The following is a 10,642-nucleotide window of genomic DNA, read 5'->3' as shown; positions in this document are numbered from 1 at the left end:
AGAGAGAGAGAGAGAGAGAGAGAAGAAGAGGACATGCTGGGAATAGGGAGAGCAGAGCTGCTGGGACTGAGGGAGGGAAGGCTGGAGGAGGTGAGGTGGATGAAAGCTAACGGCGGTCGGGCACACTGAATATTGAGGTAAAGGCTGGCAGGTCTGGTCCTCGTGTGGAGTGGAGCTCACCTGGGAGAAGATGGGCCTCTCTTAGGCGTACATGGTCAACTGGAGCCACTGAGGACGGAGACGAGGACAAGATGCATTAGACCGTGGACGTTTTTATTTCACTTTATTCTCGTCTGTGATGATTTTATTTGGCTGTCTGGAAAGAGTTCATGTTTCTGAGACCTCTTTCCGAACGCCACATTTGAATCATTTATAGCACTTTTATTTATTTCTAATCACCTTAGCAGTGCTGGGCTTAAAGTGGGGATCGAGCAGCATTATCTGCACAAATAATTACATGTACGTCTGTGGATTTGATGACGTGTCAGAGGATCAAAGTGATGAGATTTCTTCGTTTCGATCATTTATTGGTGTATATTTTTTGATTTACTTCCGTCATTGTATACTTGGATTTCTTTTAAAGACTGGTAGTGTTGATTTTCTGATCAAAAAAGAAGGAAGTTTCCTTCAGCGTTGGGTTCCTTTTAATGAAAAATGATTGGAGCCACCAGTTGAAGTGGGCAAACGCTCCTAAAATCAAAGTCTGTTATGACTAGAAGGAGACGTGGAGTGTTTCTAGGATTAAATAGGTTGGAAGAGGATTGGGTGGCGAGGAGTTGCTCAGTTGGTTGCAATCTACAGCCTCACCACTAGATGTCAATCAGGTGCGTTCACGAGCAAATATGAAGTGGGAAAGTTGGGAAAATACACCTGAACGCCTGTTAAAGTGGGAATATCCCATTTGGAAAGTGTGAGTTTTTTTTTGGAGAGCTCAAGAAGCAGATTTGACGACAGCGTTTGTGGTGAAAGGAGGAAATGTTGCTCTGGAAAGTGGTTTCTAATCTCTGTTATACACTGTGTTGGTTTATATGAAGGTCATTTGTTGCTTTTCTGTTTTCTGACAGCAGTAATAGATGTATGTCATGTTGCCTGTTTGTGAACGGTCTCATCCAGGAAGTAAGACGCTCCCGAATAGAAACTTTCCCGATTCCCAGCTCCCTAAATGCACGATCAATCCCACACGCTGCTCCTTTAAGATACCGGACACGTACAACGTTCCAATAGACACACTCAGAGTTTGGATGACCCGTTTCCAGGTTTCCCAAAACTCTGATTGTTTGTGTTTTGGTGGCTCGTACCTCCAGGACACTGAGTCTGATGGTTCCATCTCCGTCCTGGTCAAAGGCCTGGAACGCCCCTGAGGAGAGAAACATCACACTGCAGCTGCCATTCAACATAATAATAAGTAAATATGAATCCGATAAAAGGGCTTTACTCTTCCTTTAGGAGAAGCGTGAGGCCGACATCAGGATTTAAATCTGGTCAAACTGACTCTTTAAGTCTCCTTTAAATTTTCCCTCTACGGCCAGTAGACCAAATATCGTCCCATTATCTTCCATTTAATTCACATTTTGTACATTTTATTATCATATTTTTTCAGATTCAGTGAAAATTTCAAATTTCATATGAAAATGTCCAACCCAATATTCAGCCTAAAATATACAAAACAGCTTATTTTTCATAGTGAATCGATCACACATGTTCGAGCACGGAACCACGTGAGGCACTGACTTACTGAACATGGCTTCGAGCCGCACCAGACAGCTGATGAAGCTGTCGAAGTCGATGTTCATGTTCTCGTTGGCGTAGCGCATGGTGATGATGTCGTACAGCTGGTTGTTGAGACGGAAGCCTGAGCGGGACACAAGACACATGACTGTACAGTGACAAGGACATTTAGAGGGGTGAGTTCAGGCTGGACAAGTCCTGCATTCAGGAAACAACAAAATGACACTCAAGGAGCAATTTTTTAGGGACACCTGCGCAATCCAATGCAAAAAAATATAAACAATCCAGTCCAGTTTGTGTTGTAATTGTTGAATTTATGGTGGAGCTGTTGCATTGGATTGAACAGATGTAGCTATTTTTTAGGTTTGAATTGATAATTTCTTTTTCTAAAACCTTAATTTTCCACATTGAAAATGCAGCTTTAAAATCAGCTTTAATTGTATCTTATAAAATTTGCTCCTGCATTAAAAAAACAAAACATTATAAAATACTTCCTCCACTGTTAAATATATGTACTTTGTAAAAAACATCGCTATGGGTCAGTTCACCAAAATAAGAGCATTAAAGCACTGGAAGTAGTGTATGTGGCTCTTTAGATAGTTAGAAAAATTGAAAGTCAAATATAAAAAAAAAAAAAAAAAACGGAAAAAAATAATTTCTATATTGCAACATTTTTAAATAATATATTATGTGGCTGTTCTGCACCAGTTAATACAAATTAAGTTAAAAAAAGGAAAAAAAGAAAACCTGAGCAAAAAAAAAAATCCTAAAACTCTGCAGGAATATTTTCAAATTGTGGAAAAACTTGTATTTTTGAAAGGTCTTAATTTTCCTGTCCGTGTTCTCACCTGCGTCGTTGACAGCGTTCCTCATCTCGTAACTGTTGATGATGCCGGACTGGTCAGCGTTGTAGTGTTTAAAGATTCCCTGAAAGACAGAACATTTAATACACAAAAAAAAAAAAAAAAAAAAAAAACCTGTGCACGTCTATAAAACAGTAACAAAGCAGGGACAAGTTTAAAAGGGAAATCTTTTTTCCCACCTGCCACTGTTTGATCTTATTCCACAGATGTCTGAACTCCTGCAGGTTGAGTCGACCGGTGCCGTCCATCTGAACACACGCGGTAAAGGCCAAAAAAAACCCGACTCAATACAGCTCACTAGGGTGCTGAAAAAAATTACGAGCGCACGGGGTCAAAGGTCGAGAGTGTTAGCGGGGTGAGATGAGATGAGGCCTAGTTCCTGCGAGCGTCCCTCACAGACCCGTCCACGGGTCTCGGCAGGTTGTGCCTCCTACAGACAACACAGCCAGCCCGATGCACTCGATACAAAGGATACGTCCATCAGAGCAATCATGCTCCTGCAGCTCTCCAGGCTGAAGCCCTCCGTGTTTAGGTCCTTATCTGGAGGGAGGGAGCGAGCGCACACGCACACACGCACACACAGAGAGAGAGAGTGAGAGCTGGAATTATTTATCCTAAAAACTCACTTTGCAGCCGATAAGATCTTCCCACACTCATCAAGTTCGTGCCCCGGCGGTTCTTATCACTTTTGATTCCTGCGGAATAACAGGTGTCTCAATGGCTCCAGCGGTTAACAGCTGCTCTGCTCTGATTGTTCCACTGCTGGACTAATTTCCTGTATACTTTATAGGACCAGTGTGTAGGTTTGAGGAGGATCTTTTCACAGTTGATTTGTTTTTATTAGTGTTTCATCACCTGAAACTGAGATGCCGCCATGTTTTTTACGCGTTTTGTAGCCTTGCTTGGGACGGAGACGCACTCGCTTTTGAAGTACGCGTTTGTGTCGTGAACGTTATCGCTCACATACTTGTCTTTGTGCTCTGCGTGTAGCTAGAGGACTCCACTCGAGGGTGCACCACAGAAACAAGGATTTCATTAGAGCATCTGGATTTGCCTGATGTAAAAAATAAGCATGGCGACAGTCGGTGGGGTAATTACTTTGCCGCTCTGTTTTTCCTGCATTCCTGGACCCTAATCTCCCCAGTGACTCTACATCGCCCCTACAGGTCACGCGTATATTGCATTTATTTGATTTGACTCACGTTTGGTGATCACTCTGTTGAGAACGTTTTTCAGTTCATTGGCTGTGATTTCCATGTCCTGGGAGAAACAGCAGAAGAAGAGAGAGGAAACAGCTGTTCAGATTGTTGTCTTAATTCACAGTTACTTAGTCACTGAACAGGCCTCGACTGTTTATTATGAAACGGTTCTCTTTGGACTTCGTGCACTCACATCGCCGGCTATCTCCTGAAAAATAGTCCGGAAGTGCTGGTCCTCCTCGCTCTCTTCCCCCGCCGAGGCCGGCGCCGGCTGAGGCGTCATGGAGCCAGGAAGTAGAGAGAGAAAATAAGAGAGGAAAACTTCCTGTGTGAGTATTTTCCTCAAAGATATTGTATTTATTTCTAATCTGCCCTTTCAAAATAAAAGCTGAAAATGATCTCTTCAAACTGTAGAAAAAGGCAAGAGGCCACTTACCACCGGATGGTCGGCCTCGATCCTGTTCTCTATCTCCCTGGATGGAGACCAACAAACAGCAGTCACCATGGTGACAACATCATCTCATCTGAACCAAAAGCCCTGAGCACTTATCTTATATATACATCACATATACTCACATTACACTAAAATATGAAAACTCCTAAAGAAGCTGTGAACAGAACATGTTAGTTTGATACCACCTGTTTCCTCCTCCAGCGTTTTCTCTTGCTTGTAGAAGTCGTCATCTCGATTTTACACTACAAAAATCCTCTAAATACCCTCCTACACCCGTCTAAAATAAATAATGCTATTATGTTATAGATTTAAAGCCATGTTTCCTGTGCACAGCCATCCTTCCATCCCAGTTCCGGGTCCTTCAGAGTGCAGGCCGGGTCTGCACGCTGTTGGGTCCTCCAGCAGGAATATGCAGCATTGAATATTTCAGAAAGTTTTACCGGATCGTGCCCAAATCGGACGTCGCTTGTCCTAAAAAAGATTCCATAACAGCTTCGAACTGGGGCCGATTTCTTCCAGCTCTACAAATCAAATCTCCGTTAAAATGGATTGTTCTGTGGTGGCTTGTGTCCCCCACCCGCCAAGCACTCCGACCAAAGCCCACCCTCATTCACACAGACACATAGAGGGCAGAGAAATCACCATGACACTTGGTATTTTTGAGGCTAACTATATCTATAAAGCAGGGCTGGGTATTGCTGTTTTAGGTTTTGTTAACATGCAAAGCTTCCAGCCCAAACTGCCTCTTCTTCAGGTGCAATTTGGGTTTAAAATGTACTTTTTTTTTGCACAAGTAATAAAATGCATATTTATTAGGAGCATTTAGACAATTAATCAAACTATTTTCTGACATGACAGTAAAATGCACGTGGTTAAGAACCGAGAGGGGGAAAATTATCGTTCTGGACATTTTCCCGACTTTCTTCCAAAAACTTTGATAAATATCAGTAAAAAATATTTCCTACTTGCAGCCTTAAAGTGTTGCAACTCTTTGAGAGTTTGTTTTCCTTTTAAAGACATTTGAATGATTTCTGTGTGTGATTTTCCTTTGTCTTAATACCCAGCCCTACTAAGAGACACAGAATCACCATCACCCATCACCCGTCCCCTCCGCATGCAGCCCAGCTTGCCCCCTGCAGCCACCCCCCTATTATCCTCCCCCCCGCTCGCCCTCACCCACTCACTCTGAGGTGTTCCTCTTTTCGGAGAAGACTCGCAGGATGAACTCTCCCTCCTGGTGCGGCTCGTACGTGGAGGGCACGATGACGTACTCGCCGGGGGAGAGGCGGAAGCGCTGGGTCACCTCGCGCAGGTTGATGTAGGACTTGCAGCGGGCCTTGGAGGAGTTGAACAGGAAGAAGTCCTTCTGCATGTGCTGCTTGTTTCCGTGCATCTGAAGGGGGGGGGGCAATCAATCATATACAAGATAAAAGAGAGGATTGCCCTCATAGGATACGTCCAGGAAATCAAAACAGGAAGTGTTGTAAACTGCTGCTCCGGTGTCAGACTTTCTTCTTTCCTTACCTCCTTTGGCACCTGCAGAGAGACAGAGACAACGTCTTTTAAGGATGAAAATTAAAACCAAAAGTTGATTTTTTTATTTTTGTTTTATTTGGTGTCAGACTTTTCGTGCATGCGAGAGTGTGAAGCATTACAAAATATACATTTAAATACAAAAAACAAAAAAAAAAGATTGAAAGATTGATTTAAAGGGAAACTTTTGCTTAAATTTAGTTGTAGAGACAATTTGTTTCGGTAATTCTTCACAATTGCAGAGTAGAATTAAGGACAAGTGCGCCCTTTCATTATGAATGCATACAAATTTCAATATTTAAACTGTCTTGCTGCAGTAAAAATCCACCGATATCTTCTCTGAATGCTCAGTAGGAACCGAAGCGGACACCTCGTAGATGGCGAATCCGATGGTGAAGAGGTTGGCTCCCATCTTGCGCTCTTTCCGCCTGTTCTTCTGCATCAGCGCCACCACGAAGGTGCAGCCCACCTCGTTGTCCTCGGGGTCGTCGTCCTCCTCCAGCAGGCGGAGGCGGTACTGAGGGTTGGTCCAGAACGTGTCTGCAGGACATCCGGGTTCATATTTTCAATAGGTGAAATGTTAATTGTTGCTTTTTAAGTTTCTGTTGTTTGAAACAAGTGTTTTCCCGCATTCATCTTGATTTTTGCATTGGAAACTAAATATTTGAATAGAATTATGATCTTTTTTAATGGACAGAAAAGAGCACAGTTCTTTTGTGATCAGCTTGTAAAGTGTCTGGTTCCCCTGTGCAGCAGTGGTGTACCTGGGTAGTTCCTGCAGCCTCCGGCGGAGCAGCCTCTCACCCAGCGGCCCTCGTTCACCGAAACCGTCCACTTGTGGATCTTGTCGTCCTCCAGGGCGTTGGGCGTGAGGTTACAGATCTCGATCTTGGTGTAGTTCTTCTTGAAGTCCTCGAACGACATCCTGAACGGGGAACGGGGATGGATACAGAGTTAACGTGAAGTCCTGTCGTTGTAGTTTCACAGCAGGCGGCGGAAACTCACCAGAACTCTCCGTCCTCGGCGCTCTGGTGTTGCAGCTTCTCCTTCTCGGTCTTGGAGAGGGAGGTCCACTCCTTCGAGCTGTTGGAGACGAGGTGGAGTGATTTCACTGAATCTTACTGCAGAAGCAGGGTTAAAATTTGTTTTATCTCAGCTCCCTACTTGTCGCTCCATGGTCCGTTCCACTCCACTTGACCCCACGGGTTCCTGAGACGCACCAGACGGACTTTGGACTCCTTGTGCTGAGACGGTTTACACTGCGGTGACACACACAGTTAAAACCAGTGGGGATGCTTTGATTTGTGCATATTAACGCCGGCTTCAATCATCTGCTTTTACCTCCTCCACCGCCGTCACAGAGTAGGCGTGGCCCTTCACCAGTCCCGTCACCGTCCGGGTCTCGAAGCGAGCCGGAACCAGGGACTAAAGATGGACCAGATACGGGAGCAAAAACAAGCAGGTTAGCGGATCTAGTCTCATGCAATCTGCATTTAAAGTTACACATCACCTTAGTTTTAGCTGCTTCAATGCGTCAATGTAAATCCATCAAAAATAAATCACAGCATCTGAGTCGTGGGAGGCGTTTGAATTCTTTAACTGAGTCTCACATCGATGGAGCAGCCCATCAGCGAGCCTCTCTCCAGAGCTTTCTTCATGATCTTGTAGAGCTCTTTGGGAGCCTCCTTCATCTCGTAGAACTCTGTGACTCCACCTGTGAAGTCCTCCATGGCCTCGGTGGTGTTTCCGCCCTTCAGGGCCTCGTAGGAGCCGTGCAGCCTGGACACGGAGAGAGGAGAGAGGCGACAACATGTCAGAGTATGTAAAAATGAACTATTACAACCCATTTGAATAATAAATATGAACCCAATAACAATCCAATGAGTGATTCCTAGAAATGAGAAGTTGTATAAATAATGTGTAACTCTGTGTTAACATCATATAATCTACTGACTTGGCGTAAGCCTTCTCCAGCAGCGCGCTCCAGAACTCGTTCCTCTCAGCCGACTTCGTAAAGACCAGCTGGTTGTTGAAAGTCGGGATGCGGTCGTCAATGACGACATCCACCCAGTCGCCATAGCGCCAGAACTGATGGACAGATGGAGGTCCGAGAGGAGAAACAATACAGACATTTTAACTTCTATAAAGTCGAATCAAAGGAGCGTCATCAGGATTATTTCTGAGTGATGCTTTAATTTCCATTTTGGCTGCAAATAACAATTATTTGGACAATCGGTTAATCTTCTAATTACTGTCATGATTATCTAATGAATTTAGAAAAATCAGTTTTCACAGTCCAAAGTATTGTCTTTAATGGTTTAAAACCAAGTGTATTTAGTTTATGATCATGTAAAACTAAAAAAAGCATCAAATCCAACAAATGTTTGACTTTTTTTCTCCCAAAAATTGTAATATAACAGAAATAGATGATTTTTTTTAAATTTATTTTTTGAGTAATTATTGCAGCTCAAACATCTACTAATGACTGTTTCTCTTCTCTTTCAGTGAACTGTGATTCTGAAGGGATAAAAGAGGGACTGAACGTATGTGGTGATTAGACGGCGGGTTTCTGACCTGGAAGTGGAAGATGCCGGCGTAGCCGTCGGAGAAGCTCTGCTCCTGAGGAACCACTCGGTACAGAAGCTTCTCATTCAGGGTGAGACAGGCGATCGCAGCCAGCAGCCAGCAGTCACCTGCACACAGAGACTCCACTTCAGATCGGGTCTTTTTATCGACGTGTTTGGCTCTTTTCTGACATTTTCTGAATCCTACTGCAGTATTTGGTTAAATGTCATTTTGTGAGGACTGACAGGAACGTCTCTCTCGGTCGTGTTTTGTTGTGCAGGAGGAAAAGACCTCCGCTGAGTGCTGACCTCTGTGGTTTTTGATTGTCCAGGTGTGTGTTAGCTGCCGGGGCCTCGGCGGGAACAATGTAAGTTTTTCAACCGGGAACGGTTAACAGTGTCTGCCAGGACCTTTGTCCCCCTTTATTGGCCATCTAAACGGAACAACAATGAGAAGTGCTGCCGGTTGGATTCCCTTCCGACAGAGTAAGCACAATATGGGGAGGCCGCTGCAGGCAGAGAGGCTGTGTGCAAAGGGAGGGGGGGGGGGGATGTTTGCAACCCTGAATACAGACGCTCACGGACTAACCTCTCTTCTCCCAACCTGAGTTTCTACTTCTAGAAACTGTTACTATGCCGCCGAACAGTGACAGGTTGGCGTTTAGATGCTTCAGATTAAATCCAGTGTGCCCTTAAATTTTTTTTTAAAAAAAGCAGAATTTACCCAGATCTCCCTGGCAGATGTCTGTCCTACTGGCTCCTCCGACAATGAACTGAGGGTTCTCACAGATTTCCTGCAGACAGTGAACACAAAGAGGCATAAACCTGAGTTAAAAGTCTGACGGTTGAGGTTGTCACATGCAGCACAGAGTCTAAACTTCTCTCTAAACAAATAAAAAGCCCCCCAAAAAAACAGGGAACATGATCACTCTCTGGTGATTCAGTAATTTTAACTCCAATCCAGGTGAAATCCCACAAAATAATCCCAGATCAGGTTTTTTCCTCTCTGGTTGGATGCTGCCGTCCCACCTCCCACACGCGTGTGCTCCATCCCCTCTCCGTGTCTCCCTTCTCCTACCTTAGGCCTCTTCCACACGATGTTCTTGACCTTGTTGGACTTGTGTCCAAGCTCCTTGAAGCCCAGAGACTCCACGGTGGCCGGGAAGGAGTCATCCTCGAACAGGCTCTTACTCTGCACGCACTCCTCCCTCAGGACGCAGACGTCCTGACCGTTGAAGCGGACGGGCTTGTTCAGGGACCCTTCCCCGTCCCTCCGCTCTCGTTCCCGGATCAACCGGTCGCAGAAAAAGCCAGACGGCGTATAGGGCATCTCGTCTGTGTGTGCTTTTTTTTTTTTAAACTGGCTTTGGCCACTTGTACTAAAGTCTTACAAGCCTAAAGACCCTGGCATAAATCCAAACAGCTAATACCTGATTGGCTCTTCCTTTGTGTGACGTCCCCCTCCCCTTCGTCACAGAGTAGACGCTCGGTGTGAAAGACACATTCACCTCACCTTTGCATTACCATACACACACACGCGCGCGCGCACACACATACGCACAGAAGCTCGCACGTCACACGGACGCGCATTTGCCGCACTGCCATTGGCCGCGGCGAACAATGACCTCTCGTTGGGCCGCGGTGCTCCCGGTGCCATCATTGTTGGGTGACACAAAGGCCAGCGGGCCGCGGCAGAGGGCATGTAAAGAGTGGTGGGTAGATGGCCTGCCTCAGCAGAAGGCATTCAAGCCCTTTAAACCTCTTCTCAATGGAGCTCAGCATCGAGCAGTCTCAGCAGAACTGGAGCAGGCCGACGCCACGGAGAGGAGGAGTGTCCCGGTTCAGCATAAACTCAATCAGTGTTTTGTTTTGTTTTTTGGGGGGGGGAGGGTTTAAACTACAACATGCATCATGATGATCTGTATTAAGAGAGAAGTATCGTAGCTTTCGGTCACACACGGTCGACGAGCGTCTGGGATTGGAACAACATGAAGAATATTTGATCAGAAAATCAGTCGCATCACTTCCAGTTTCTTCTCGCCTCTGGACCGGCCTGCCACACAATCTCTGTTAAAAGGCATCTTAAAACCAATTAGTTTTGTGATTGAAGGTTATTCCTCCTTCATTATCTCTTGTCTAACTGTCACCATGTCTCTGGATTCATCGTCCTGTAAAGCAACAGCTGTCAAACACCCAAAACCACTGATATCAAGGAGTCATTTTCTCACTTTTTACATCTACACCTGCTTCCTCGTAACGTCATAGAAATCAGGCTCTTTCTAGCACTTCTTGTTGTCGTTG

General features: G+C 45.1%; 1 protein-coding gene and 1 long non-coding RNA gene across 4 annotated transcripts; one reads left to right on the top strand and one right to left on the bottom strand.

Moving 5' to 3' along the window:
- Window positions 1-41: 41 nt before the first annotated feature.
- Window positions 42-9,700, bottom strand: capn3a (calpain 3a, (p94)). Of its 3 annotated transcripts, none has more exons than XM_069160721.1 (21): window positions 9,420-9,700; window positions 9,066-9,135; window positions 8,352-8,470; window positions 7,732-7,865; window positions 7,388-7,556; window positions 7,119-7,202; window positions 6,942-7,036; window positions 6,783-6,860; window positions 6,542-6,702; window positions 6,148-6,317; window positions 5,769-5,780; window positions 5,429-5,637; window positions 4,223-4,263; window positions 3,984-4,153; window positions 3,794-3,851; window positions 3,067-3,131; window positions 2,771-2,839; window positions 2,577-2,655; window positions 1,736-1,852; window positions 1,299-1,357; window positions 42-228 (listed from the first exon to the last, which is right to left on the bottom strand). In XM_069160721.1, exons 1-21 carry the CDS (start codon window positions 9,669-9,671, stop codon window positions 202-204), a joined length of 2,238 nt encoding a protein of 745 aa, XP_069016822.1. In that variant the 5' UTR covers window positions 9,672-9,700; the 3' UTR covers window positions 42-201. The 3 variants fall into 3 exon arrangements, with proteins under 3 accessions (XP_069016822.1, XP_069016824.1, XP_069016823.1); XM_069160723.1 differs by having other exon boundaries at window positions 3,957-4,061; window positions 4,227-4,263; XM_069160722.1 differs by having other exon boundaries at window positions 3,984-4,061; window positions 4,227-4,263.
- LOC138205073 (uncharacterized) lies at window positions 7,484-8,860 on the top strand. The gene is made up of 3 exons (XR_011178849.1): window positions 7,484-7,595; window positions 8,283-8,433; window positions 8,623-8,860. It is a non-coding gene; the product is annotated as an uncharacterized lncRNA (long non-coding RNA).
- Window positions 9,701-10,642: the final 942 nt, after the last annotated feature.

This window comes from Embiotoca jacksoni, unplaced genomic scaffold, assembly GCF_022577435.1.
Source record: "Embiotoca jacksoni isolate LCO1_2020_lvr unplaced genomic scaffold, fEmbJac1.0.p SCAF_27, whole genome shotgun sequence".
Taxonomy (NCBI): Eukaryota; Metazoa; Chordata; class Actinopteri; family Embiotocidae; genus Embiotoca; species Embiotoca jacksoni.
This window is presented reverse-complemented; position numbering and strand designations above follow the sequence as displayed.